At 34.0% G+C, this 24,217-nt stretch overlaps 4 protein-coding genes across 4 annotated transcripts; all 4 read right to left on the bottom strand.

Annotated features, from left to right (window-relative positions):
• Positions 1-1,799: 1,799 nt before the first annotated feature.
• On the bottom strand, positions 1,800-4,107 carry LOC101252103 (uncharacterized). The gene is made up of 2 exons (XM_004245454.5): positions 3,609-4,107; positions 1,800-2,919 (listed from the first exon to the last, which is right to left on the bottom strand). Exons 1-2 carry the CDS (start codon positions 3,738-3,740, stop codon positions 1,870-1,872), a joined length of 1,182 nt encoding a protein of 393 aa, XP_004245502.1. The 5' UTR covers positions 3,741-4,107; the 3' UTR covers positions 1,800-1,869.
• Positions 4,108-5,305: 1,198 nt separating this feature from the next.
• On the bottom strand, positions 5,306-8,567 carry LOC101252417 (RNA polymerase II transcriptional coactivator KELP). Its single transcript, XM_004245455.4, has 3 exons — positions 8,106-8,567; positions 7,369-7,474; positions 5,306-5,584 (listed from the first exon to the last, which is right to left on the bottom strand). Exons 1-3 carry the CDS (start codon positions 8,433-8,435, stop codon positions 5,493-5,495), a joined length of 528 nt encoding a protein of 175 aa, XP_004245503.1. The 5' UTR covers positions 8,436-8,567; the 3' UTR covers positions 5,306-5,492.
• Positions 8,568-9,008: 441 nt separating this feature from the next.
• LOC104648938 (uncharacterized) lies at positions 9,009-11,866 on the bottom strand. The gene is made up of 3 exons (XM_010327048.4): positions 10,696-11,866; positions 9,848-10,090; positions 9,009-9,269 (listed from the first exon to the last, which is right to left on the bottom strand). Exons 1-3 carry the CDS (start codon positions 10,938-10,940, stop codon positions 9,233-9,235), a joined length of 525 nt encoding a protein of 174 aa, XP_010325350.1. The 5' UTR covers positions 10,941-11,866; the 3' UTR covers positions 9,009-9,232.
• LOC101252707 (F-box protein SKIP8) lies at positions 11,356-17,638 on the bottom strand. Its single transcript, XM_010327049.4, has 3 exons — positions 17,055-17,638; positions 14,140-14,336; positions 11,356-11,866 (listed from the first exon to the last, which is right to left on the bottom strand). Exons 1-3 carry the CDS (start codon positions 17,478-17,480, stop codon positions 11,614-11,616), a joined length of 876 nt encoding a protein of 291 aa, XP_010325351.1. The 5' UTR covers positions 17,481-17,638; the 3' UTR covers positions 11,356-11,613.
• Positions 17,639-24,217: the final 6,579 nt, after the last annotated feature.

The raw sequence follows: 24,217 nt of genomic DNA, 5'->3' as shown, positions 1-24,217 counted from the left end.
CAAACAAACTCCTATATCATTACTGTTACATTGAAAACGCACCACTGTTGAATCTATTTATTTATAAAATTTGGAGTTTAAATTTGGCACATAATTAAACTGCAAAGTCACAAATTCTAGACTCGACCAGAGCAAGAGCTTCAGTATCTCTTTCGGTACCTTCCACACATATGACTTCACCTGATGAACAGTCAAAATTACGTATATCCCCAACAATTTTATCAGTTGTATCAATACAAAGCGGATACATGCCAATTCCAGTTGCATTCTTTTTCACTTCAAAACAAAGTTTCACACCCATGTCGTTTTTGATTTTCAACGGACATGAGCTTCCCTCGACAATGTATCGTATTTCAATATCCTTTGTAACATTGTCGATCTCAAGCTCTGCTAAAATCAACGTTTTCAGATTCACAAACGAAATAGAATGGCTAACAACAATTCCATCAACTTTGTAACCTTCATAATTAATATTGCTTACCCAAATTCCAGAATGCCGCAGCAGAATTGAGATATTTATCTTCAAAACCTTTTTTTTTTGAATTCTTAGTATGCAGATCAACCTTTACACGAATATTTTTGAATTATGAAGCTAATCTGATTTAAAATTTGAATTTACTAATCAGTTACACAATCTGATGACCATTAATTACGTGATTTCAGTTAAGAATAACAGGAATCACGCTAATTAATCCTAATTAATCGCAGCAGCCTTTTAATTATGATGTATCAGTTAATATGTATCCCGTGCCAGAGTGATGTATCCCTTGCCAGAGTGATGTATCCCTACTAATCCGTTACACAATCTGATGACCATTAATTACGTGATTTCAGTTAAGAATAACAGAAATCACGTTAATTAACCCTAATTAATCGCAACAGCCTTTAACTTTGATGTATCAGTTCTTATGTATCCCGTGCCAGACTGATGTATCTCGGTTCTTTGCTTTTTAAGGGATTTTTAGTAATTTCAATTCTTAAAGGGATAAATGGTCATTTTGTATTTATAATATGTGGTTCCTATAATTTATACAAATTTACACTAGTTTTCAGCCCACAAGGCTGGGCCTAATAAATGAGTTTGGCGCATTATCACTAATACACAATTGGAGGCTAGGTGGCAGCCAGGGGAGGGGGGGGGGGGGTTCGCTAAGTTGAGTTTTTCAAAATTCTATATTTTTCGTCTAATATTAAGGAATTTACTAAATATTTTTATATATTTGATTATAAATTCAGTTTTTACGTATATTGACGTAAGGTTATCGCAGGAATTTATAATTTTTAAATTTTAAATCCAATTTGATGACATGTCAAGTTTATACTGTATTATATGCTCAATGCTAAAATTGTTTCAGAAAAAATCTGAAGAATTGAACCAAATTCAATATCAGGCCACTGTTTTCCTAATTTCATTCTATTTTTCCTTCACAAGGAAATTAAGAGCTTTACTAAAATAAAAATCGTATTTCTTTGTTATTAAGAAAAATACGACAAATCAAAAGGTCATCGGTTCAAACCCGATAAAATCCTTTTCACCCTCTATTTATTTTCTTACCTTATTGTTGAGACGCTAATACGAGAAAGCGCAAGGGGTTCAACTAAACCTCCTCAAAAAACTAAACGGTATACTATACATAATGCAAATCATTCGATTAAAAACTTCACATTTTCCATATAACTGAATTATCAAACCATGAAAAAAAGTATACAAAATCCAATAACAAAAACTATATATATGCAAAATTAGTTGCATATATTCATATTGAGAATGTAGGTACCTATACTAAGTTCGTAGCGACTTCACAAAGTAACAACATCACTATGTATTCATTGATTTAATGTATGCGTACAATAATACATAACAATTATTCAATTGCAAATAGGGCAATGAATCAAACCATTCTCATTACACTTAGGACATCTCTCCTTAACATCCCCATTCACAACTTTGCAACTCCCTCCACAATCAAAACATGGCACAAACCTAGCACCTCCGCACCCTTCACATCCTAACCTCCCCAGACCCCTCTCCACCCTAGCCCAATTCAATATCCTCCCGAGTTTCTTCGTCTCGTTCAGGTGCACCACTTCCTCCACTCCACCAATGTACCTCCCCTTCACAAACAACCGCGGTACTCCCGCGTCCTCCCCATCTCCAAGCAACTCCTTCAGCTCCTGACGAAACTCGCCATGCAATGCCACGTCACGCTCGTCGAAAACCACCCTATGGGATTCCAAAATTAACCTCAACTTATTACAATCCTCAAACGTACGACGCACGCCACCTAGCGACGTCGTGTAGATGACCAATGAGTCATCGCCACGTGGCGGGCACTTTTCGGGGTAGTCACTTAAAGGGTTAAACTTTATAAAATTTGGAACTTTCCCTTCTTTTTCCCTTTCCATTTTGTCCCTCAACAAAAATATATTCTCTTTTACTGGCTTGTACCCTTCATCTGAGTGAGTCCTTTGATGTTCTACTTCCCCATTATGAACAGCAATTTGTGTATCATTTTTTTTATTGAATCGTTGGAATTTTTTATTTTCCTCATTTTTCTTGATCACTTCATTGTTCTTTTTGGCATCTTTTGATGATAATTTGGATTCAAGTTCTTCAAGGGTATGAAAGGAAAAACTCTTTCTTGGAATTTTTCTTTTTGGTGAACCGTCGCCGTCTTCCGCCGCCTCTGATGGCGGCGGAGGCGGCGCCGGTAGGGCAAGGAGGGGTTTTTTAGGTGATTTTTGTGGTGGTGGGTTTTGTAGAGTGGGTTTTAAATCTTCTAAAGCTTTGCTAACTTCATCCCATGATTTTGGAGAATCATCAATAGAAGTGTTGAGTTTTTCTAGAATTGGTTGTGCTACTTTTATTGGCTTCTCATCTTCGTCTAGCTCGTCCTGATCCAACTCATTTTCTTCTACCTAATTTTAATATAAATATATCATGTCAAATTAAATTATCAAGATAATAAATTAAATTTAAAAATATACATAAAATTATTAATAGTCTTTCAAATTAAGAAAACATCATACTATAGTCCATACGCACATAATCAGTGTTCTTTTTTAAAATTCTAGTCCACTAACGTTTGATTTGGGACAGCAATTGTATTTATAAATGCTTTAACATAGTAATATCTTTTAGGAAATGAAACAAATATCAAATTTCTAGGGATTATTCAATACAATACAAAATTAACTAGAATATCTATGTATATATAAAAGTTATGTACTGTATGCGACGTTTTAAGCTTAATATAGGCAAAACCTTTACAATAACAAATACTCCTTCTGTTCCAAATTATCTGTTTTATTTCTTATTTACACATTTTTTAAAAATATTAAAGAGATTTTTGAACCATTTACCTTTATTTAAGTATTAAGATATAATAATCTCTCTTCCATTAAATATTTATTCTTGTGAATTATTTATAGTCTTAAAAAATAATAACTATTAAAGATAAAACGAAAAACTAATTATATCTTGAGACACCTATTTATAAAAATCACGACAAATAATTTGAGATTAAGGGAGCAATGTTCAATTCTTATTAGTTTATCACTCCTACTCTTTTGTGTTTGAAAGTTGATAAGTTGTAAACTAACAATACCTTGTTGTTGTTGTTTGCACTTTTGAGCCATGGTTCTTCAATGGAGTTGATATCGAAGACGGCGAAGCTCGTCGGCGGAGGACGGTAGACGTCGATGGCAACCTTTATTCTCTTTGATGAGGCACAACCCATACTTGAAAAAATTTACTTTGAATTTCAATGAAATATGTTTTTTTTTTTTTTTGAAGTTTTTTCTAAGTTATGCTATGGAACTAACTTAGGAGGAGTACATATGGATAGTAGTTTGGTATTTTAAAAATGATATATGTGGTGTTTGGTATTGCCAATTGGTATTTAGACAACCAATTAAGAATTTAGACAAGATTTTGGATGAATGGATCTTAAGAGGACACGTGGCATATATATGTTATCATTGTTACTCTTCATCAATTATCCTTAACCATGAGGAAATAAAATGAATTGAAAAGTAATGTAACTCTAATTGTGGATGGAACTTTTGAATTTTGATATAAAGAGAAATGTTTTTTCTCTTTTTCATAATGAAAATATGACAATAAAGTTTCCTAAGCAACATTCTCAACTGATTTTCCCTTCTTTTGCTTATATTATATTAAAATAATACTGTAATTTCTTCTTATATATAAAAATATCAGAAAACAAATAAATAACTCAAATTTTTTCAAGTAAATATTTTTCTCTTACCAAAAAACTTGCCTACACTTCGGATAGATAATAAAAAACTTGCGCATATTTCATTTCTACAGTTAAATTATTATATATTTAATAAATTTTTCACTATAAATATAAAATCTACACGATTGAAACACAATCTGCTCCTACCGCCTTAAATTTTTGCCCTTGTTAGATAAAGTAGGCATTGAAATAGTGCTAAATTTGGCATGTGGTGGCAAAGGGACACAAGAGGGCCATCCTGTTATAATGGTATTTGGACTTTATGTGCTTAAATAAACATTTTGGAATATAGCACCTAACCACAAATATACTACTTTCTTTTAGTGTCATTTAGATTTTAGACCACATAAACAAAATGTCAAAATTATCCTATGGCCTACTTTATTTTCTTCAATCAATATCAACCAGAAACATTATTTGTCCATACGATTAATGGTTGCAAATGTGTAATATAATGTAACGCAATAACTATCAATATTACAACACACAATGACTTATAAGTTCATCGAACATTGAGCTTGTAGTCTAGGTGTATCGTAACGCTTAACCATAGGAGTTGAATAAATCGATTATAATACAAAACTATCTAAAAATTATAGTCGATTCTTCATCATTTTTTTTTTTAAAAAAATTCTTTTGGTCATTAATTAAGTACTAATTTGACTATTAGTAAAGGTTACTGATAGTTAATTTAGCCTTTGACCACAGAGCTACAGACTAGTTGGATGAAATAAACGATAGAGCAAGAAATAATAAAATTCTATTTTTCAACCCCGAAAAAATAACTATCGTCATGAAGTTTCAAACTCTACCTTTGAAACACAAAGTCATTTTCCAGCCCCTGTAATACGAAAAACAATTACTGGCTCAAAAATTTCAAATTTCATGTGAAATTCGATGATAATAAGCACGATTTATCAACTAGTGTTTGTGAAGTTCAAATTCAACGATTTGTCATAATATTTCACCGGTGGTATTTGAAACGCCATGACAATGACTATTTTTCAGAGACGGGGCCGAAAAGCATGTAAAATCATAGAAGGTTTTGTTTAGTGTTTCCAGAAAGAAACCAAATGCCTCAAATTAGAGAAAATCTGTATTAGCCAAGAGAGCAGGCATAATACTGCATGTTAACCAAAAGTTAAACCAATTTACCCAAAAAAACATGTCTCCTAGTGTTTTAAGTCTTCAAATATAGTTTACTGCATGTAACCGAAATCAAGAACTAAACTAAGCCTTCGACTCCATTTTCTTGATGGCTTGTTCAACTCCAGGAATATTCTTCTTGAAAGTTGCCCATTGCTCAGCTGTCAAACTTATCCCTGCAGGGGATACAATAAGTATCAGAAGAAGTGGTCCTATTGTTATTTTTACCCTTTGCGATTTCATCTTTGGATGAATTCAGGGGGAAAAGGATTACGAAGTGGGGAACCGAACCCTCACTAACAAGGTGAAAGTTCCGATAGTGGAACTCAGAGGAATATAAGACAACATCTTATAGAACAGCATAAAATACCATAAATCCGGGCAATTATTAGTTTCAAATGAAAAATCAAGCACCTACTTCTAACAAAAAGCCCTTCTTGGCATCCCAAACAAATCATCAGTACCACCATCATCCGTATCATTCATTGGCTAAGTCTAACACCGCTTATGATTAATAAAAGAGAAAAGGAGAGAGGTACCAGCACCAGCAGCAGTAGTTGTACATTCAACAAAAGATCAGAAAGCAAAATATCTAGGTGGTCCAATAAATGGCCCATAAGTTCCTTGCAGATAACCAGTCTAACCTTTTCCCCTCAAAAAAACTTTTTCTTTTTGGTTGTTGTGTGTGGTCAGAAACACTTATTGGATGCTTTAAACAAATGCTGGTCTCAAGATTAATAACTGATGTTTTCTTACTAACCAAATGGAGTCCAGAAAAAATGAAGAAGTCTCAAGATCTTTCATTTTTTACTTCCGAAAATTGTATCTTCTGATTAAGTTAGTTCCCAACATGATATAATTAGCTATGATGGTGGGACCACTGTTAATTCCATATGATGGAGTTGAATAACATATGGATAGAGGAACATAGATGTGGCAAAAACCTTCATTGCAGACAGTGGTGGACATGTTAGATGGACAAAGATAGAGATGAAATGACAGATAATATCAAGTAGATGGGGAACAATCTAAAAGGTTCCTTTTGAATCAGCTAAAACCACCAGACAATGCAAGAAAGTAGCCATCTCTTTAAATAAACAACTAAAAGAGCAGAATGTAGATAGCTTTCGAGACACCATACAACAATATTCCCTGAAGTGGCTTTAAAAAAAAAAAAGGGCAGAAGCACTCACTCTACGACTTATTTTATTTTTTATATAAACTGCCAAAAAATAGGAAGAAGCGCTCAAGGTAAAAACCTTTAAATTCTTCTTTATTGAACACAAAGTGCAGAAAGTGCTTATAATCAGCGAAGTTCTGTTCTTGCTATTATTGTCTCTTGACTTTATCAAGTGACAGCAGTAGAGGAGGCCAATAAAATCATGTTTAGGTAACATGAAATTCCTTTTCTTTTTGGGAGGAAGGAGGGGGGGGGGGGGGGGGGGGAAGAGGAGAGAGATAGTTGAGCACTAATATGAAAACTGTTTGCAGGTGAATTCATTCGCCACATTCTACCTTAAAGGGCATAAAAGCACACATGTATCAAGGTCGTGGTACAACAAGCTAATTATACCTTTTAAGAGATAAACTTTGGGCAAAGAGAATATAAACAAAAAGCCAGCAAGTGATAAAATTCTTCAGTGAAGTTCTTTCTGCCCCATATAACATAGGAAATGCAATTCAGAGCAGGATTATGATGGATAACTAATAGCTGAACATTTTAAGACCAAGCAATACAGAAATGTACATTTTCTCGTTGTAGTGATCCAAACCACAAGCATGGCGCGATTTAACTTCTCAGTGCATAAAGAATTTGCTTTACATCTATGATTTAAAATTTTTCAACAGACTTCATTTCTAACTATAGCAGTCAGCCAATCACTTGAGCTTATTTCAAATGAGAAAACATGAACTTTTGTATGCAAATTCATGATAAAAAATCTAATAAAATGATTATTACCTTTAGAAGTAGGCAACTCCTTGCCCTCTTTGCTGTAGTACTCTCTTATCGACACCAGAGTTTTTCCCCTAAAGTCAGTAACAGTCACTCTTCTCTTTTGCGACAACTACATTGAATTCCCAGAAAAACATCAAGAATATATTTTTTTATCAACCCAAAAGAGGGACATCGAGATACATTATCTCAGCAGAAATAAAGCAACAGAAAACAATAAACATTTCACATCACATTATGATAAGCCCTAATAAGTACTCTAATGACCGAGTTCCAAGTACTAGGATTAATGCATCAGTTCCATCATGTCAGCCAATATAGACTTTCAAGCTCTTCTTATATTCGTCTTTCTTCTATTAACTATTAATCAATCATTTTTGTTTTTGTAAGAAAAGAAGATAATCCACCTCCATCATCTTTCAAGTACAAGTAAGCAAAAACTCATAAAGTTGATCACTTTCTCATCTTGCAGGTGCTTAAAATTTAAAATTTTCATAAATCATAATCCAAATAGAAAATTGTTTAGTTCAACAAAAAGAAAAAAAAATATCTTTCTTCTTCCATGTGTAATCGGTTGTTGTACACACACTGATCGGATGAGAAATGAGTTTAAAATGTCCAAATGACAATCGAAACCAAGTACAATGGGCCTCCTGGACCATTCCACCAAACAGATGATAACCAAAACTACAACAGTAAAGAGAATTTCAGAAAGCAGAATTACAGCAGTTATAAGAACTCACTCGGCAAACGATGAGATCGCCTTCGTCATCATACTCCTTATCACCGCTGCTTTTCACTTTGCCGTCCTCTTCTTCTTCATCATTCTCGTCGTCCTCCTCCTCCTCCTTCACTTCATCAGCAGCATTTGCTTCACGTTTTGCTTGTTCTTCAGCAAGGAACTTCTCCACCACCTGCCGGACAAATTTCTTCCGGGTCGGTTCGGATAGGTCAAGACCTAGCTTTTCTGAAGCCATTCTTCGGATTTTTTGCTCCGAAACTTCTTCCAGGTTAGAGGTTTTGAGGATATCAAGTACCGTTTCTTCGATTCCATTGGAAGTTTCAGAATCCATTTCGGAGAAAGTTGTGGAATTTCAAAAGGTTTTTTGCAGGGGCGGAATTTCGCTCAATTGGGGAAGTAGATGAAAACACTCGCTCTATTTAGGTTTTTATGATTACATTTATTGCATGTTTCCGTTTATTTTTATTTGTTTATTATATTATTTTGATTATATATAATTATTTGATATTTGAAAAAAGCCATACATCAATTTAAAAATGGCTATAATTAATATTAATACAATAAATTAGAAATTACGTGACTTTAACTACTTAAATTAAACAAATAAAAATGAATATTTTGCAATTAGATAGTGGAACATAAAATGGAAAGGGAGTACCAAATACTCTATCATTCTAATTTTTTATTTATATAGTTTTACCCTTTAGTTAAAGGAGAAATTCACTTTAATTCGATAAATTGTGATCTCACTCTATATCATTTTTAAAAATTTGTACCGTCTTTCAAGCAAAAATCCGACCTACATAAGTTCTCCCCAAAAAATTTAATAGATGATCCAAGTGTACTTGTTTTGCCAAGTGCAAACTAACAACAACATAGCTAGTATAATTTCACGGGTGAAGTCTTGACCAGTAACAAACTAAATAGTATAGTTGGAAATAAAACAACATAGTTCATCTTGATTACAATTGCTAACACAAATAACCATTTGGGATTTGTATAAATACACGCAATTCAAGTTTTTATCACCAAAAAACCTATAGAGAGACGAGGAAACTGCCAAGTTAGTAGCTTAAACTCCGTGCTCAGCCAAACAACCTCCAATCTCTTGAAATTACATTCCAACAGTTAGCTCTTCGATCTCTTCGTTCTGTTCTTTTTCGTGCTGCAAAGTTTGATATAAGATGAAAAGCATAAGTTATGAGTTTACTAGCTTTGAAGTTCTCTCAAGTACTTGAGAGCTCATAACAGTATAATAATGGACTGGGACGAACTTGAATGGAGCAACATGGACATAGACTCCAACTTGCTTGGGATTGAGTAGTAGTTTTTGACGTTTTTAAGTCATTTAGGCTATGCTTAGACAATCAGTAGAATGAAGTAGCAGCGCGTTTGATCCAAACAGTGTTTCACGGCTGCTTGTGTGAGATTTGGTTATCGTTCAGATCTTCTGATATGATATGACAGATTACAACAGTAATAACATATCCAGTGAAATCCCATGGGTGGGTCTGGGAGGGTAGAGTGCATGCATAACCTTATCCCTCGTGAAGGTAGAGAGGCTATTTCAGAAAGACCCTCGGCTAGTGTAATGACTATTTCCATTTTATCATTCCGCTATCCATCAGCAAGTATCTTGTACTAATAATTTCAAGTTAAACTCCTCATTATATCACCAGATAGTCGACAATTGCTAAGCACAAAGAGATGAAAAGAGCGGAAATAGACTAAATAGATATTTACCTTGATTGAACCTCAACGTCAGTTCCGACAGTACTAACTCTACCTCCTTTCCCAGAGACAACTTCATCCATGCTTTGTCCAAACCTTTTGTACCTACCACCAGAAGCAACAAACGCAGGGCACGGCCTGTAAGCCTTGATTGGCCACCAACCAAACCCTGGAATTGTTGCAATCCCTCCTTGTATCCGTCCTTCGCCATTACAACCACTTTCAATCTCCAATCTCCCACAACCCTTACATGCTCTGTAAACACATCAAATTCAATTCATTAACATTGCAGAATATGTTCGTTTATATCAGCAACCACTTGAATGAAATAGCGTAAAACAAAATCATAGTCAAGACTGAAACACATTCTATGGTTTGAAAGGAACTACGATCTCTCAAGACTGAAACATCTAATCCAAGTATATTTTTTTGATAACAAGGGATACAAACCCCCGCTCCTATGCAATAGGTCACAAACCAACACAGGAGAGGTAACCGATTTGTCCAACTTAAGCGAGAGTTTCGTTAACTGTTTATTCAATATTAAGCTTTTGGACCAAATAGTAGCACAAATGAACTTGATAGTTGAGAGAGACGTCTGTTGTAAAGACGATAATTATACACCAAGCTTTGAACAGTATGTCACTGGTCCTCTGTAATTTATGGATAATCAAAAAGGTAAAAGAGACAAAGGTCTGTTCTAAGACAAAAATTAATAAATAAAAAGTATCACATCTTTAGCAATATAAATTTCTAACACTTGTTAACATTCCAGATGCAAAGGCTTTAGCTGCAAATTTCCCCAAAAGGGGATAATTTTCAAGAAATTAAATTTTGCAAAGCAGAAAAATTGAGCATACCCGGGAGGTAAAACTGAACTAGATTCTTCATTTATCGAAGCTGGAAGGACATCGTCAGTCGACCCATTTTCTTCTTCTACAAGTGGAGTTGAAGAAGAACAGAGAAAGGGCAATGTAGACCACTTTTTGTTTGTGAAAAAGACTTGTTTGTGAGATAAAATTTGCAACTTTTGGGATGGTAGTTTTGGGACGGAGAGAAAGACGGAGCTGCTACCACCGGTGGCCATGCTGGTGGCGGTGATCATCTTCTCAGCCACTCTGCTCCACTGTGCTCAGTCCCCGGAACCTTATGGATGGTGATAATGTTTGTTATTGGACATCATTTTGACACCAAGGAAAAGGGAAAACAAAAAAAATCATTTTGTTTTTTGAAAAAAAGAAATAATAATTGACCTATGGAATATATTTTTTATTTTCAGTAAACAACTATATTATATTAGTTCGAAAAGATAGCATTTGTACCACGTTCTTTGCTACACAAGAAAATTATGTAGTTACTTTTGTATTTTATGTGAAGATTAAAGATGACATATAGTTTTCATTTTGGTACTCCTTTAGGGTCGTTAATCCGGAAAAATACTTAGAAGATGAACCTGTTATCTGATGCAATAGTCAAGAACTCTTGACGATAGGATTACGCGTACCTTCTGATACAAGACAGACCAAAAACATTTTGGACATTTTCACTTTGTCAAACTGTGCATGTGTATTGCCAAGAAAATTAGCAAAGCCAAAAATTCAATGGCAAGAAACTAGTGATATCTAACTATCAAACGATGGAAAAAGGAAGCAGGAACTACATAAAAATAATTTTATGGAGATTCCCGGGGAAGTCAATTCTACTATAAACGATCTCTATACCACTTTCCAATTTTCAAAAGAATAATCAATCTTCTTCACAGTTTGTCTTCTTTAATCCTATCCCTGCACAGCTTGTTGCCCAGCACCTCCATGAATGAGCATCACTGAGCAGTGATGATGGACCATGTACCATCTCCCATTATGGAGTTCAAACACGTTAGTCACGGTACCTGATCCCATATTAAGATAAGCTTTCATAGTCACCCAAGCCGAATCTGTCATCACTCTTGCCTTCACGTCTCTAATTTCAAAATCAACATTCTGCTCCCAGTTAAAAGCCAGTTGCCAGCTACCAATGACTGCATTGTGACTGCATTGCCAGATACGCAACTCAACATGTGTGTTCAACGATATGTAAACACATAAAAATGAAATATGTCTCACGCTAAAACATACTAGTCAGTAAATTGCATTATAACTGCATTGGCGAATAAATTCTAGACGCGTTGGACGATACAAGGACATGGGAAGTAAACATGTCACAAAAAAACATTCAATTACTCTAGTGAACTTGCATTAGAGAGAGCTGCCAATACTTAAAGACTTTGCAATTGCTATGATGACGGTAGCATCTTAGTAGAACAAACCAATATCAAATTAGAACAAGCTAATTAGAGGGGGGGGGGGAGGGGAACAGAAAGGCATCAGGCAGATATATTTTCTAATACCCTCCCGTATGGCTAATCCAATTGCAGGGTTAGATGTGTGTTTGGACAGTTCTTTTTCACCTTGTCTTCTTATTCTTTTTACAAAATTGAAGTAGCTTGACAAGCTGAAGAATGAGCCTCAAGAGTAGGTTAACTAATGGGTGGAAGAGCGTGCTTGGGATAGAACGAGAAGGATCAACACGCAAAGACTGGCTAAAACAAAGTTAATGGTATTGAGGACTAATTGTGGGAAAGAAGCCTAAATACAAGTAAAGAAAAATTGTGGTATCAGGCTCACTAAGTTTGACTCAAATTACCATGTGCAAGAATCCAAGCATCTATCCAAGACCTTAATGATATAAAACATATGGAAACCCTCACACCAACAACATAGATAGAAGCTACACACAAAAACAAATATGAAAAAAGAACGAGAAAATACATCAAATCCCCCTAAACTTGGCAACACAACTTACTTTAGCACTTAAACTGCACAGGTGATAAAATACCCCCCTTAACATCTTTGAAGTGAATACCATTCTCACCTGCCACATCATAGCCATGTAAGCGCCACGTCACTACCATGTGAGCACTACATCATTAATTTTTAGTCTTTTTTTTTCTTATTCACCCTTTTTTTAAACATTTTTTAAAATACATTACACTTATCAATAAATTTAAAATGCATTTTAAAATCAAAATTACCCCCCCTTCTTCCACTCCACTGCCCCCCCCCCCCTTTTCTTTTCACCATTTTCAGCCTTCATTGGCTTCTTCTTTTTTCCCAACCACTTTCGGCCTTCAATATTTGTTCTTTTCTTCAACATTCATCATTTTTTTTTTAAAAAAAAAGTGCATTTATACTTTTTCTTCTTCGAACCCTCTCCTACAAATCTATCATTGGAGAATGATATTTTTTGAAAGTATTTTTTTTAACAACTCAAATGAAAAAAGAAGGTTCTATAAGAAAGTTGATAGACCCACTTTTTTTCATATAGAATTCAAAATGGGTCACTTAAAATTCAAGGAATTTACTTTCAATTAGATGTTGGGTTTTGTGGATTGATGAATGACTAGTGAGGTGAGAGATGAACTTGTTGGAAAAATGACTTATATGGAAGAAGAAAGGTATAAGAAGTGCTTAAATGGGGAAGACAACAAAATAAAGAGAAAACAAAATGATTATTTATTTTCTTAAAAAAAATTGAACCCACAAATTTCATTTACCTTTAAACAAGAAATTTCACATTTATTAATAAATTAACTTATAGAAAAATTTAAAACTATTAGTTAAATTTTGGCCAATAAAAAAAGGTCATGTGTATGATATAAACCATTCAATTTTTTAAAAAAACTATTTCACGTGCTTTTACTTACTTTGCATCTCTTAGGGTGACATTTAATCACTTCAAAATTGTCAAGTACTTCAGTAAGTTTTAGCGCCAAGTTCAGCGGGGGGGTGGGGGGGGGGGGGATTTGTTGTACTCAAAAAAAAATAACACAATAAGTTTGAAGCTAATTCAGTGCATTTATTTATACCCTAGGAGGAGGGGTATGTTCTCTTTTTTTTCAAATATATAGAAGTAGAAATTTTGATAAGATATGTAAAAGTAGGTTTCCAGCCAAACTAACCAACAAGAACTCAACCTTTATGCAAATAAAAAAGAAAAAGACCATACAAAAACCTCCTAAAAGTGGACAACAAAAGACGCAATGCCCAGAGGAACCAAAGTCGAGAGACTTGGTTGTTCCGGGGGTGGGGGTGGCGGTGGGGGGGCATCACAAGTTTGTCATATGAAAATATTATAGAGAATTTAATCACAAAAAAAAATAGAGGTTTGAAAGGGAGAACAAGACGACAGACATGCAAGGTGCAAAGATATAGAGTAGAAAAGCTCAAAAGATGATCCCCCATGGAGGATGGAAAAACTCATACCCCGTAAAGCACTCTCCAGAGGCATGAAAACACTTCACGTAATCTGCATTGAGCCAAAAACGTTCCATAGCTGGAACTGATCTCTCTCTAATAATATTAAAAAAATCAGCATTGACATTCATAATGGCTCTTGTAGCTGCATAGTAAGCCTTCCATCCATTAATTGGAGACAGAGAATCCTGCTCCAATGTGAAATCCTAAGAGATGAGGAGAAAACAAAAGGCAATCACTACACAGACATTTCAAGTCATGTATGCAACATCCAAAATGCATGTAGAACAAGAAAGTACATGGTCCACAAAGAAAAGTAAGAGGGATTGTTGCACCTTTTATTTTTCCTGAAGATGGAAAAATATTGGGGCTCAGAATCGTTGATCTAAAATACACATCATTAGCTGATAGACATACTTGTCTGATACAGAAAGGGCATTCTACAAGGTATACTTTTATGTGGTAAACTCCTTTCAGCTTCTGTTTCTTTCCTCCCAGTTTCCAAGCAAATCAAAATCAATTAAAAAATGATGTAGCAAACAGAAGTAAAACAATTCTCATATTTCTTTTTGATTGTGGTGTTGTTGTTCTTCTTGACTAGAACACACCTTGACTAATCTTGCCAAGGTATCCCACAAGCAAAGGTTCACAACGTAATCCTGCTCACCAAGGCTGGAGCAGATAGGCTGGGACTCTGATTTAGAATTTCCAAGTTGATACTCTCATGTCCACACTACTACGCCACCCCCAAGGAAAATTTCCGTGTTATTCCTGTGGACAAATAGCTCTATTAATGTTCACTTTTGACAAAGGGAAAGCTCTATAACATCTTTATCAAAAAGGTTGAGCTCTTTCACATATTTTATACATGTGTATCACAAAGAAACACTGGAGTTTACTGTCCTTCTATACCCTTCACGTGCAGTTAACACTGAGTATTGAATGTTGAGCTCTTTGTATACTTGTTGAATATGTTTCCCTTATATTGATTGTCAATGTGCAGTGTCCACTTGTTAAGCACTCTTTGGAGCGACTCTACTGTACTCCGTATATACCACGGAATCTCCCCAACCCACTCTTGTGATTGGTTACCATGAAATTCCCCTCTCTGGAGTCTGGTGCATCTAATTTGCTTATGAAAAAGAGTGTATTTTTAAAATTTCTACATGGTAGGTATGCCATATAGAAGAGGAGTGTTCAATTTGGGGTACATGGTATACCAGAGGGTATGCACCCCGAATTCTAAGCATACAAAATGCCGGTAGGAAGAACTGACTAATATGTGATGCATGAAATAAGCGTTACATCCTTAATTTGGCACAACTATTTAGCAATTCTAACACTTAAACTTCAGAGTATTAACTTTAAGCAGTTTTTTACTTCAAAATTCCGTATTGTTGGGAAGGAGAAAGTAAAACATTTAGCCCATAATAAAAGACAATGATGGATGAATCATAGCTTCAGTGTTCTTGAGACAACAAAAAGGACTAAACAGATGGCACCTGTTGATCCTGTACTAAGCTACTTTTTCATATAAAATAATAATAATAATAATATATATAATAATAACAATTATAGGTGCACTAGGCTCAAAAAATCTTTTGATGCATCTGCCATATGAATGAACGCTTCTCTTAAGGGAAGCTCCCGTGCCCCAAGCTATCTATTTAGTTCCCATGTCTGCATTCTTTGATTTGGAATCCAGCTAACAGTGTTCCCGACCCCTTGAGAGACCCGTATTCTCTAGACTGATGGAAGACGCGGAGTACCATAAAAGCTGATTATTCATCTATAAGTAAAAGGAAACATTTGCAATATTGGAAATTAGCAGGAAACAGGATGATAGGGCTTCCTAAAAGTCAAACTTAATGCCCTTCCTCCTAGGAGAAGTTTAAACCCAATCCTCACAACCACATTCCCATGTCCCCTTAAATGCGCACACAAATCTTGAAGGTCAGTTTTGGTCTCCCTCTAAACAGAGTTGCTAAAACTAGCAAAAAACAGGTTGTTAGGTTTTTCTGCTGTTTGTTGTTTTTTCATGGTGACATCTATGTTTTCATATTGATTACGAGTGGCAATGCGGAAGACGTAAACGGAAATTTGATTATGAGAAGAGAGAATGGTATCTTTTTGTTCTTACAAATTTCAAGAATAATATTATGCCTAATGTTCAAATGATAATTTCTGCAATAGATTTTTCTTCTTCTTCTGGGGATTTTCTGAGAAAATGGCGGAAGAGGAGATACCTGTAAGTGTGGAGTTCTAAATTATTTACTTTTTTTTTTTAACCCTTTTATGTTTTATGTTTTTCTTCATTTATAAGTGCAAAAGATTTGGGGAAAAAATTAAAGGTTAAATCTTTAACCTCCGAGAATTAGTTTGACATTTATGTAATCCAAGAAGTGGGACCTTTCATTAGAATCCCAAATTTGTTATGCATTTTGGCCTTTTACATTTAATGAATTTTCTGAAAGGTGAGTTTTGGTAGCAGTAATTCTTCATTATGGACTGCAAACACAACTTCTCTTACATCGGTGGTTCTTTTGTTTACTTTAACCATTGCCGTTGTAGACTTTAGGCTTTTTCCGTTAGTTTTTGTAACTCCGTTAAGAGGATGTTTTACATTTAGTAGTATACATAAACAAAAGATACCACTATATCCATATTTAAAAGGACTATCTAAGTCTTTCCCTCGGGTTTTCACTCTATTAAGCTAGCTATTCAACTTTCATTTAACATTTATTAACTATTAACTGTCGTATTAATAATTTTCTTCCACTATCACTAATACAACACTAGTATATAATCTAAATATAACATTTTAAGCATATCCAGTCAAATACAATTGATATGTTATATGGAATGCAGATAGCACTAATAATTGAAAAAAAAACTACATCTTCATGTAACTTTTAGAGGCATACCTTGTGATAGAGAGCTTTCCATGCATTATCATCATTTGCAGCCTTCCTCATAAGCGAATTCGTCATCGAAAGCCTACAAAGACTCGGATAATCCAAATAGCTCAACGCATGCGTCGTAATTTCAGGAACAAGCTGCTCCATCATCGACGCCCCTGTCAGTTTCTCCGCAGCCACTGTCACAGACACTTTCTCAACCATTTCTTCCTCAAAACCACCAAAAACACTACTACCACTACTCCCTCCGTTCAAAACCGAAGTCTTATCAAAACGTCCTCCTCCACAACTACCATGCGAACAAGCACAGTTGCAGGAATCCTCTCCGCCCTTCGTCCGCACCGATTTTGATCGGTGAGTCAAACAAGCGGCAGCGACGGCGAAAAAACAACAGATTAACGTGACGGCGCCGGAGAAAAAACTAATATCCATTCATAAGTCATGAAAAACTCGTCGTCGACGTTCATAAAAGACCGATTAGGGTTTCGGAGAATTCAATTTTGAAACCCTATTTGTATTACTGGAGTTCTAAAAATGGAGAGTGAGAAGAAGGGAAATTTGGTATCTGTCAAGGAAAAAGTTCTTAAATTAAGGGGTCAAAGTGAAAATATAAAAAATTAGAAGGGGTTGATTTGTAAACTGTTAACATGTTTTTAATTAAATAAAAAATAAAATGTCAAATTTGATCATTTAATTCATATTTATATAGTACAAAATAAAATAAAAATTGCAACTCTTTTATCATTTTCAAAATGAATTTAGACATTGATAAGAGTATTTGAAGTTTCATATGATTGGGATTCATATATATTAATTAAAGGTAAGTTACGTTTTGCTTTAAGTTCAAATATTTTTATTGAAATCACGGTTTGAGATAATATTTTGAACTCAAATTGATTGACTTTGGCAGGCTAGTAATCAACTGGGATTGAGAGGAGTTGTTTCAACGAAATTTGAGTAATATGATAATGTATTATATTGAATTGTTAAACAAATTTGAGTTATTATAAAAGTTATAATTGAATTAATTTCATTAATTAAAAGTTTGTGAAAATTGTATAAAGCAATGTTATTAATGAAAAATGATGATTACAAAGTAGTGGGTACTTTTTATAATTATATTAATTTATATTTATAGTGATTTAAATGATATTGAGGTCAAAGTTCATAGTCTGAAGAGCGTTCAGGCTTGTTTGTGGATGGGATATTTTCATTAGCATGTGAGCAAGAACATCATTTCTTTTGATTTAGCTAACAAGAAATGGGATAAAATGGAGAAGCCTTCGTATATAGTAGGAGAGACTGAATTGTCTCGGAACGTTGGAAAGTGATCTTTGTGTCTTTTGTGATTACAATGAAACTCATATAGATGTATGGGTTACTAAGGAGTATAGAGTTAATGAATCTTAGATAAAGTCGTTAACCATCGAGTATCCAAATGACCAAAGTGGCTTGCATCCACTCATTTTCATGTCAAATAAAGGTGAAACGGATTTCTTGATTCAATCAAGATTCATGATATATGATTCAAAAGATGACGATATACAAATCTTACTAACCATGAAGGCTATCTTGACGTGGAATTCTACATTGAAAGCTTAGTTTTTCCTTTTCTCAGCTGAGAGACTGAAATACACGTGGGAACGTTGGGAAGTGATGTATGTGTTTTTACTGATTATAAGACAACTCATTTAGTTGCTTGGGTTATGAAGGAGTATGGTATTATAGAACCTTGGATAAAGATGGTTACCATCACGCATCCAACTAATCCAAACTGGTGTCCAACCTTTTTCGTCTCAATTAAAGGTGAAAAATTAATGGTGTTAATTTGGAGCAACTTCCATGATATACGATTCCAAAGGTGAATCATTAAGATATAAAAATATTACTAACTGTCGTGGCGGTAAATATGCTCAATTCTAACTTGAAAGCCTAGTTTGCCCTTTTCCAACCCAAGGGACCAGAGAATGCAGAAAAAGCTCATAACTTGTAAGAGTATTTTGCTCTCACGAGTTTTAAAATTTCTTTGTTATTTCAAATACTCCTATATCTTTAAACTCTATATTTTTTTGGACTAGTTTTGGTGTTCCCCTAGCTGCTAATAGCAAGATTTAGCGATTAGCAGCAAGGACTTGTTCTATATTTGAAATATCAAACAAAAATTTAAAGAAGTTGAGAAGAAAGTACTCTTACAAATTATTTGTTTCTCAATGAGGCTTTTCCGCGTTGCTTTCTCTGTCACTTCAGTTGAAAAAGGACAAACTAAGCTTTCGAAGTGTATTGCCATTCCATGGGAGTCATTGCAGTTAATAACATGTGGATATCTGAATGCAGTCATCTTTTGAATTGTACATAATGGAAGTAATTGTTCTTAACACCACTGCATTCCACCTTTATTTGACATGAACAGAGGTGTACATAAATCTTTCATAATTGGATACGTGATGGTAAACTTCTTTATCCAAGACTCTTTAACCCCGTATCCATTCATAACCCAAACACCAAACTGAGATTTGTTGTAATCTCGAAAAAAACAAAGATCACTTTCCAGCATTCCCATACACATATCAGTCTCTCCTACTCCAGAGGAGGGCTTCTCCACCTTTTCCCATTTGTCATTAGCTAAATCAAAACAAATAATTCTCGTGCACTTACGCACATCATCGAAATTAGGACTAAAAGTAATCGTAGCCCAATGAAGCTTCCCATTAGCAAAAAAACCAGAATCTCTTAATCTAATTGTTCTACCGGAGTCTGCAATATCTAATATCTCCTCATCACAATAGTCAAAATATTAGTCCAAGAATTACTTTTTAGATTATATACTTTGACCTCACGCCCATGTGAACGACCTGATATATAAAAAAAATACCCACTACGTTATAATCATCACGAACCTCATCATATCCAAAACCATAAAAGTCATAGTAGTACTTCCATCTAGGTCTAGGATTAGGCAATTTTGTATGCATTCTAGTTGTTGGATTCCATAAAAGCAAACATCCTAAATAACCCATTGCAAGAACCCAAAATATCAATAAGTTTACTGTTGTCTTCTTCAATGGGATACTTCAAGTCAAAAGCCTGAGTAACAGAGTCATCAAATAAAGACCTAAAAAGACATTCTTTGAAATTCCACTTAAGATCTGTACTATTCTGAATATAAGTAAGCACATTGTCACGTCCCGCTACATCCTAGTTAAATTTTGCATCCGGAAGAGGTGGAAGGGGCTAGAGTTGTGGAGAGGTTTGCGGAGAACTCTAGAACCTTCTAGATTAATCAAGAAGACTAGAGAATTCCTTAGAATTCCCTAGAATACTTTAGACCTTTTTGGAAGAGTTTAACATATACTAGAAAGTGTAGAATTCTCTAGAATATGGACTAAAGTGTAATTATTAGAAGGACTTGTAGAGTAATTTTTATTTACAGTTAGGCCCTTAGGAAGCTGGGACAAATAGAAGAGTCTCTCATTTGTAAATCATCCAACAATCCAACAAAAGTTGTAAGCAAATCTTTCAAGCTTGAAGTTGTCGAGTGCCGCACGGAGTCTTAGCAAATACTCTAAGTCCGTGACAACATGCTGGTTATTAGCTGATAAATTGAGATGGTTCTTGATAAATTGACGGCTATAGATTAAACCAAGCCAAAATTTCGATACAGACCTGAATTTTAAGAGGGATTTTATGGGAACCCTCAAAAGGATTTCAGTTATGAGTTCAGGTGGCAGGACTTCAGTCAAGTTCGAATCTTTCATTGGATTTGATGAACTTGAGCTCTTTTTCTGCGATTTGAGGCTTTAGAAGCATTTTTGTTGCAGAAATTTTGAGTTGTAAATACCTAATTCTACTGATATATTCTTCTCAAGGAAGTTTTGGCAACAAGGATGTGTTTGGCAGAGTTATAATTAGTTAAACATTTGGGATTGTTTGTATAGCCAAACTGGGAATTGTTTACGAATAAATTTGAAAGGATATCCTTCATTTGAATTCATGAAACAAAATACATAATTGCCAGCAGATTGTGCCGTCTTTCTTTTCAATGGAGTTGTTAAACGCGCGCGATAAATTATTTATGAGTTAGATAAAATTTATCTATCTCATTTAATTTATCTACCTATTTACTTTGGTTTGCTAACTTCGCGCTTTCCCTTATAAAGTTGCTAAATTTGGATTTTTATAGTGATGGAATTAATCTTTCCTTGGTAAGTATCACTCTTGGAATCTGTTCTTGCTCACATATTTAATATAAAATGTCTTTTATCTATAATCTATTAAAGACCACAAATAAGATTTCGTTAAACTGACAGTAGATTGTGAAACAACAACTGGAAGTACTTGTCAAAAATCGCCTTCATTGACATCCATTATAATTATTTGTTCTTACAAATATCTTTTTTTCTAAAAAAAAAATTGAGGTATATATGGTAAAAATGCTTTTTTTTTTCCTTTTCTGACTATACAGAAAGAATCACATTATTTGCCAATTGCAACTTGTGAGAAAAAGAATTTCAATCAAAAGCATTTACACATATACTATTGTGTAAGCATTTTTCAAAAAATAAAACATTTGTTTTTTAAGAAGCAGGATAGTACATAAAATCAAAATGTAACATTAAATTTTAAAAATATATTTACTTTTTAATGAGATTTTTTATAATCGCGCAATAAAAATTATCTTATTGATTTGATTATTGATAAAATGTATTCAAAAATTAAAAACTGATAGTACATAAAATCAAACTGAACGCACACCTACTTATAACATACTCTAGTTAACTTCGAGAGTATGGGGAACACACTTCAGTGGAAAAAATAAATTCTATGACTTAGTTTTCAATTAAGCTTTTCAAGTATGAAGATTATCTAGCAATGAGGTTAGTAGATCTCCCTTATATAGAAGTAGGACTTTAGTTGGACGAACATAGCTCCAAAAAGTTGTACCAAAAGCATTTCAATTTATACTATTAAGGCGTCATAATTTTTGGCCCTATTTGATTGGCTCTTGTACACGTGGAAGGATAATAATTCATGTATTGTACAATACAAATATACATATGCTCAAAACGCTCATGAATTTTCATCTTCAACTCAGAAGCTTTTAAGATTGAATTTTGCGAGTTTTTTCACCATCTTTTCTGCGTCTCTGTTTCTTATTTTTAATTTTCTCTTTTTATTGATAATGAAATTTGATACTCAATTTTGGAAATGGAAATAGGGTGAATCGGTAATGAAATTTGTGTAACAAAACATTTAAATACTTTTTTAGGATGGATGGATTATTTGATGATGAATTTAGTGTAAAGTTTTTTACATGCATGTCAATATTATGTGAGGTTTTCCTTTTGATAGTCTGCCTAAATCAACTTCTTTTTTCCCTTTCAAGTTGTAAGTTGTGAAAAGGAATAAGAAAATTTTGCAACAGCAAGTCTTATTTTTTACCTTCTTTTTTCTAATTTCAATCCTCACTAACTATTATTGTTGATTAATTACTCTGTATACAAAATTGGATGGTTTTCTACATGATGAACAAGTTCTTCGAATGCATTTTAATGATTGTATTGTTAAGGTGAGAATAACTCCCTCGGTTCGATTCAAACTTTCATGGATTACACAAATTTTAGTTTTTATGATCATACGATTTGAAAGTCATCCTTATTTTCTTGTACTCGGTATCCCGACCAATCATGACACGTAAAATAAAGCAGAGGAAGTAATAATTTTGTCTTGTTTGACATACATCCTTGCTAAATAAATTTGCATCGTTCCTGATTCTGTTTTGCTTCTTTCTATTAAAAGTTTGTAGGCTAATGATAGACATGTGCTTTGAAAAGCAAGATAATCCTAATTTGGCATTGAGAGGCTTCTCATTCATCGATGGTGTTAAGAGATTAGTTGAAGTTGAATGCCCTGGAGTTGTTTCTTGTGCTGATATTATTATTTACCGTGTTGGTTGCTAGAGATGCACTTGTGGTTACAATAGATTAAAAACTCGATAGAAGAACTTACTTTTTCTTAAATAATCAAATTTTGCAAATAATTAAGATTAATGATAGTTTAAGAGATGTGACTAAAATGCATCAAGTTTAGGATGGTCTTTAACCATTCAACCTTTTATGTATCTATTTATCTTCGTGTTACTGATAATGATGATGTCACTGGCGTGATAGAGAGGTCCATTTTAGAATGTGCCAACTAGGAGAAGAGATGAAACAATATCAAATGTCTCAAAAGCCAATGTTCACATTCAAACCCAAAAAATGTCAAATTATTAATACTTTTACCTACAATATATAGAACTTACGGATTATAATTCTACATATAAAAGTGTGTAAGAGGAGATCCGTAGTAACACATCCACGTAAAATTCTAACTTCTCTATCCTTCAGATTAAAGATCTACTAGACCTAAAAGGCCACCTAATGCTTTCATGTAATAGTTACAGGAAGACTCCGTACTACATAAAAAGATTAGTGAGGTTTACACCCTATTGTTAGAACTGAAAAATGTTGATATGAAGGAATAAAATTACATTCTTTAATAGGAGAAGTCTTCCAATATTCCGATGAAGTAATACGTAGAAATAATAGGAGTATTCAACTTTTAAAGTATAGAAAAGATATCACTTTTCTCTGTTAGACTATGACTATGAGTACTTGATCCTTTCTCACCCTAAGATGGAGTTGATCGTGTAAAAATCTTTAGATGGTATATGTATACAACTTGTGAAATGCAGTGAGCTTCTAACTGTAAAGTTGTTATCTTTAATGTCTGATGCTTTCTGTATTATCCTACTGAACCATTACCGAAAATGTAGCAGGTAGCTTCATTAAGTTTTTGGTACTATCAAGATGATAATGTGGAACATAAGTGAATATGATCAATGAGACACTGATTATACAAAGAAAACTATTCAAGGAAGTTATGAATAAGTTAAAACAATAAAGTATTATCAAATTTTCACTGAACTAACCTGCCAACGTCTATATTTCTTTACTTGATTTTAAAGTTGATACAAATCTTTAGTTTCATGGTGATAGAGGTCATGAATTGTAACACTGCATCTTTAATTTGCAGTTATAATTTAGCTCTAAAGTGAAAAGTTTAAAGGTTCATCAGTGCTACCGGGAGTGTTACAATATAACGTAGATTGAAAAGATGAAGGTTCATTA

This window comes from Solanum lycopersicum, chromosome 8 (genome assembly GCF_036512215.1).
Source record: "Solanum lycopersicum chromosome 8, SLM_r2.1".
NCBI lineage: Eukaryota > Viridiplantae > Streptophyta > Magnoliopsida > Solanales > Solanaceae > Solanum > Solanum lycopersicum.
The sequence above is the reverse complement of the archived record's forward strand: the minus strand, read 5'-3'. Positions and strand labels throughout refer to the sequence as shown.

Bases quoted from the DNA above. Each gene is read 5' to 3' on its own strand.
- LOC101252103 (XM_004245454.5), bottom strand. From the start codon at position 3,740: ATGGGTTGTGCCTCATCAAAGAGAATAAAGGTTGCCATCGACGTCTAC. The intron at 2,920-3,608 runs GTATTGTTAGTT...TATTAAAATTAG, and splicing joins GTGCAAACAACAACAACAAG to GTAGAAGAAAATGAGTTGGA.
- LOC101252417 (XM_004245455.4), bottom strand. From the start codon at position 8,435: ATGGATTCTGAAACTTCCAATGGAATCGAAGAAACGGTACTTGATATC. The intron at 7,475-8,105 runs GTGAGTTCTTAT...AATTCAATGTAG, and splicing joins GCGATCTCATCGTTTGCCGA to TTGTCGCAAAAGAGAAGAGT. The intron at 5,585-7,368 runs GTAATAATCATT...TATCCCCTGCAG, and splicing joins GGAGTTGCCTACTTCTAAAG to GGATAAGTTTGACAGCTGAG.
- LOC104648938 (XM_010327048.4), bottom strand. From the start codon at position 10,940: ATGATCACCGCCACCAGCATGGCCACCGGTGGTAGCAGCTCCGTCTTT. The intron at 10,091-10,695 runs GTATGCTCAATT...ATGTGTTTACAG, and splicing joins AGTTCAGTTTTACCTCCCGG to AGCATGTAAGGGTTGTGGGA. The intron at 9,270-9,847 runs GTAAATATCTAT...CAAACTTTGCAG, and splicing joins GACGTTGAGGTTCAATCAAG to CACGAAAAAGAACAGAACGA.
- LOC101252707 (XM_010327049.4), bottom strand. From the start codon at position 17,480: ATGGATATTAGTTTTTTCTCCGGCGCCGTCACGTTAATCTGTTGTTTT. The intron at 14,337-17,054 runs GTATGCCTCTAA...CTCATCTCTTAG, and splicing joins GGAAAGCTCTCTATCACAAG to GATTTCACATTGGAGCAGGA. The intron at 11,867-14,139 runs GTATGAGTTTTT...CTGGCAATGCAG, and splicing joins TCTGGAGAGTGCTTTACGGG to TCACAATGCAGTCATTGGTA.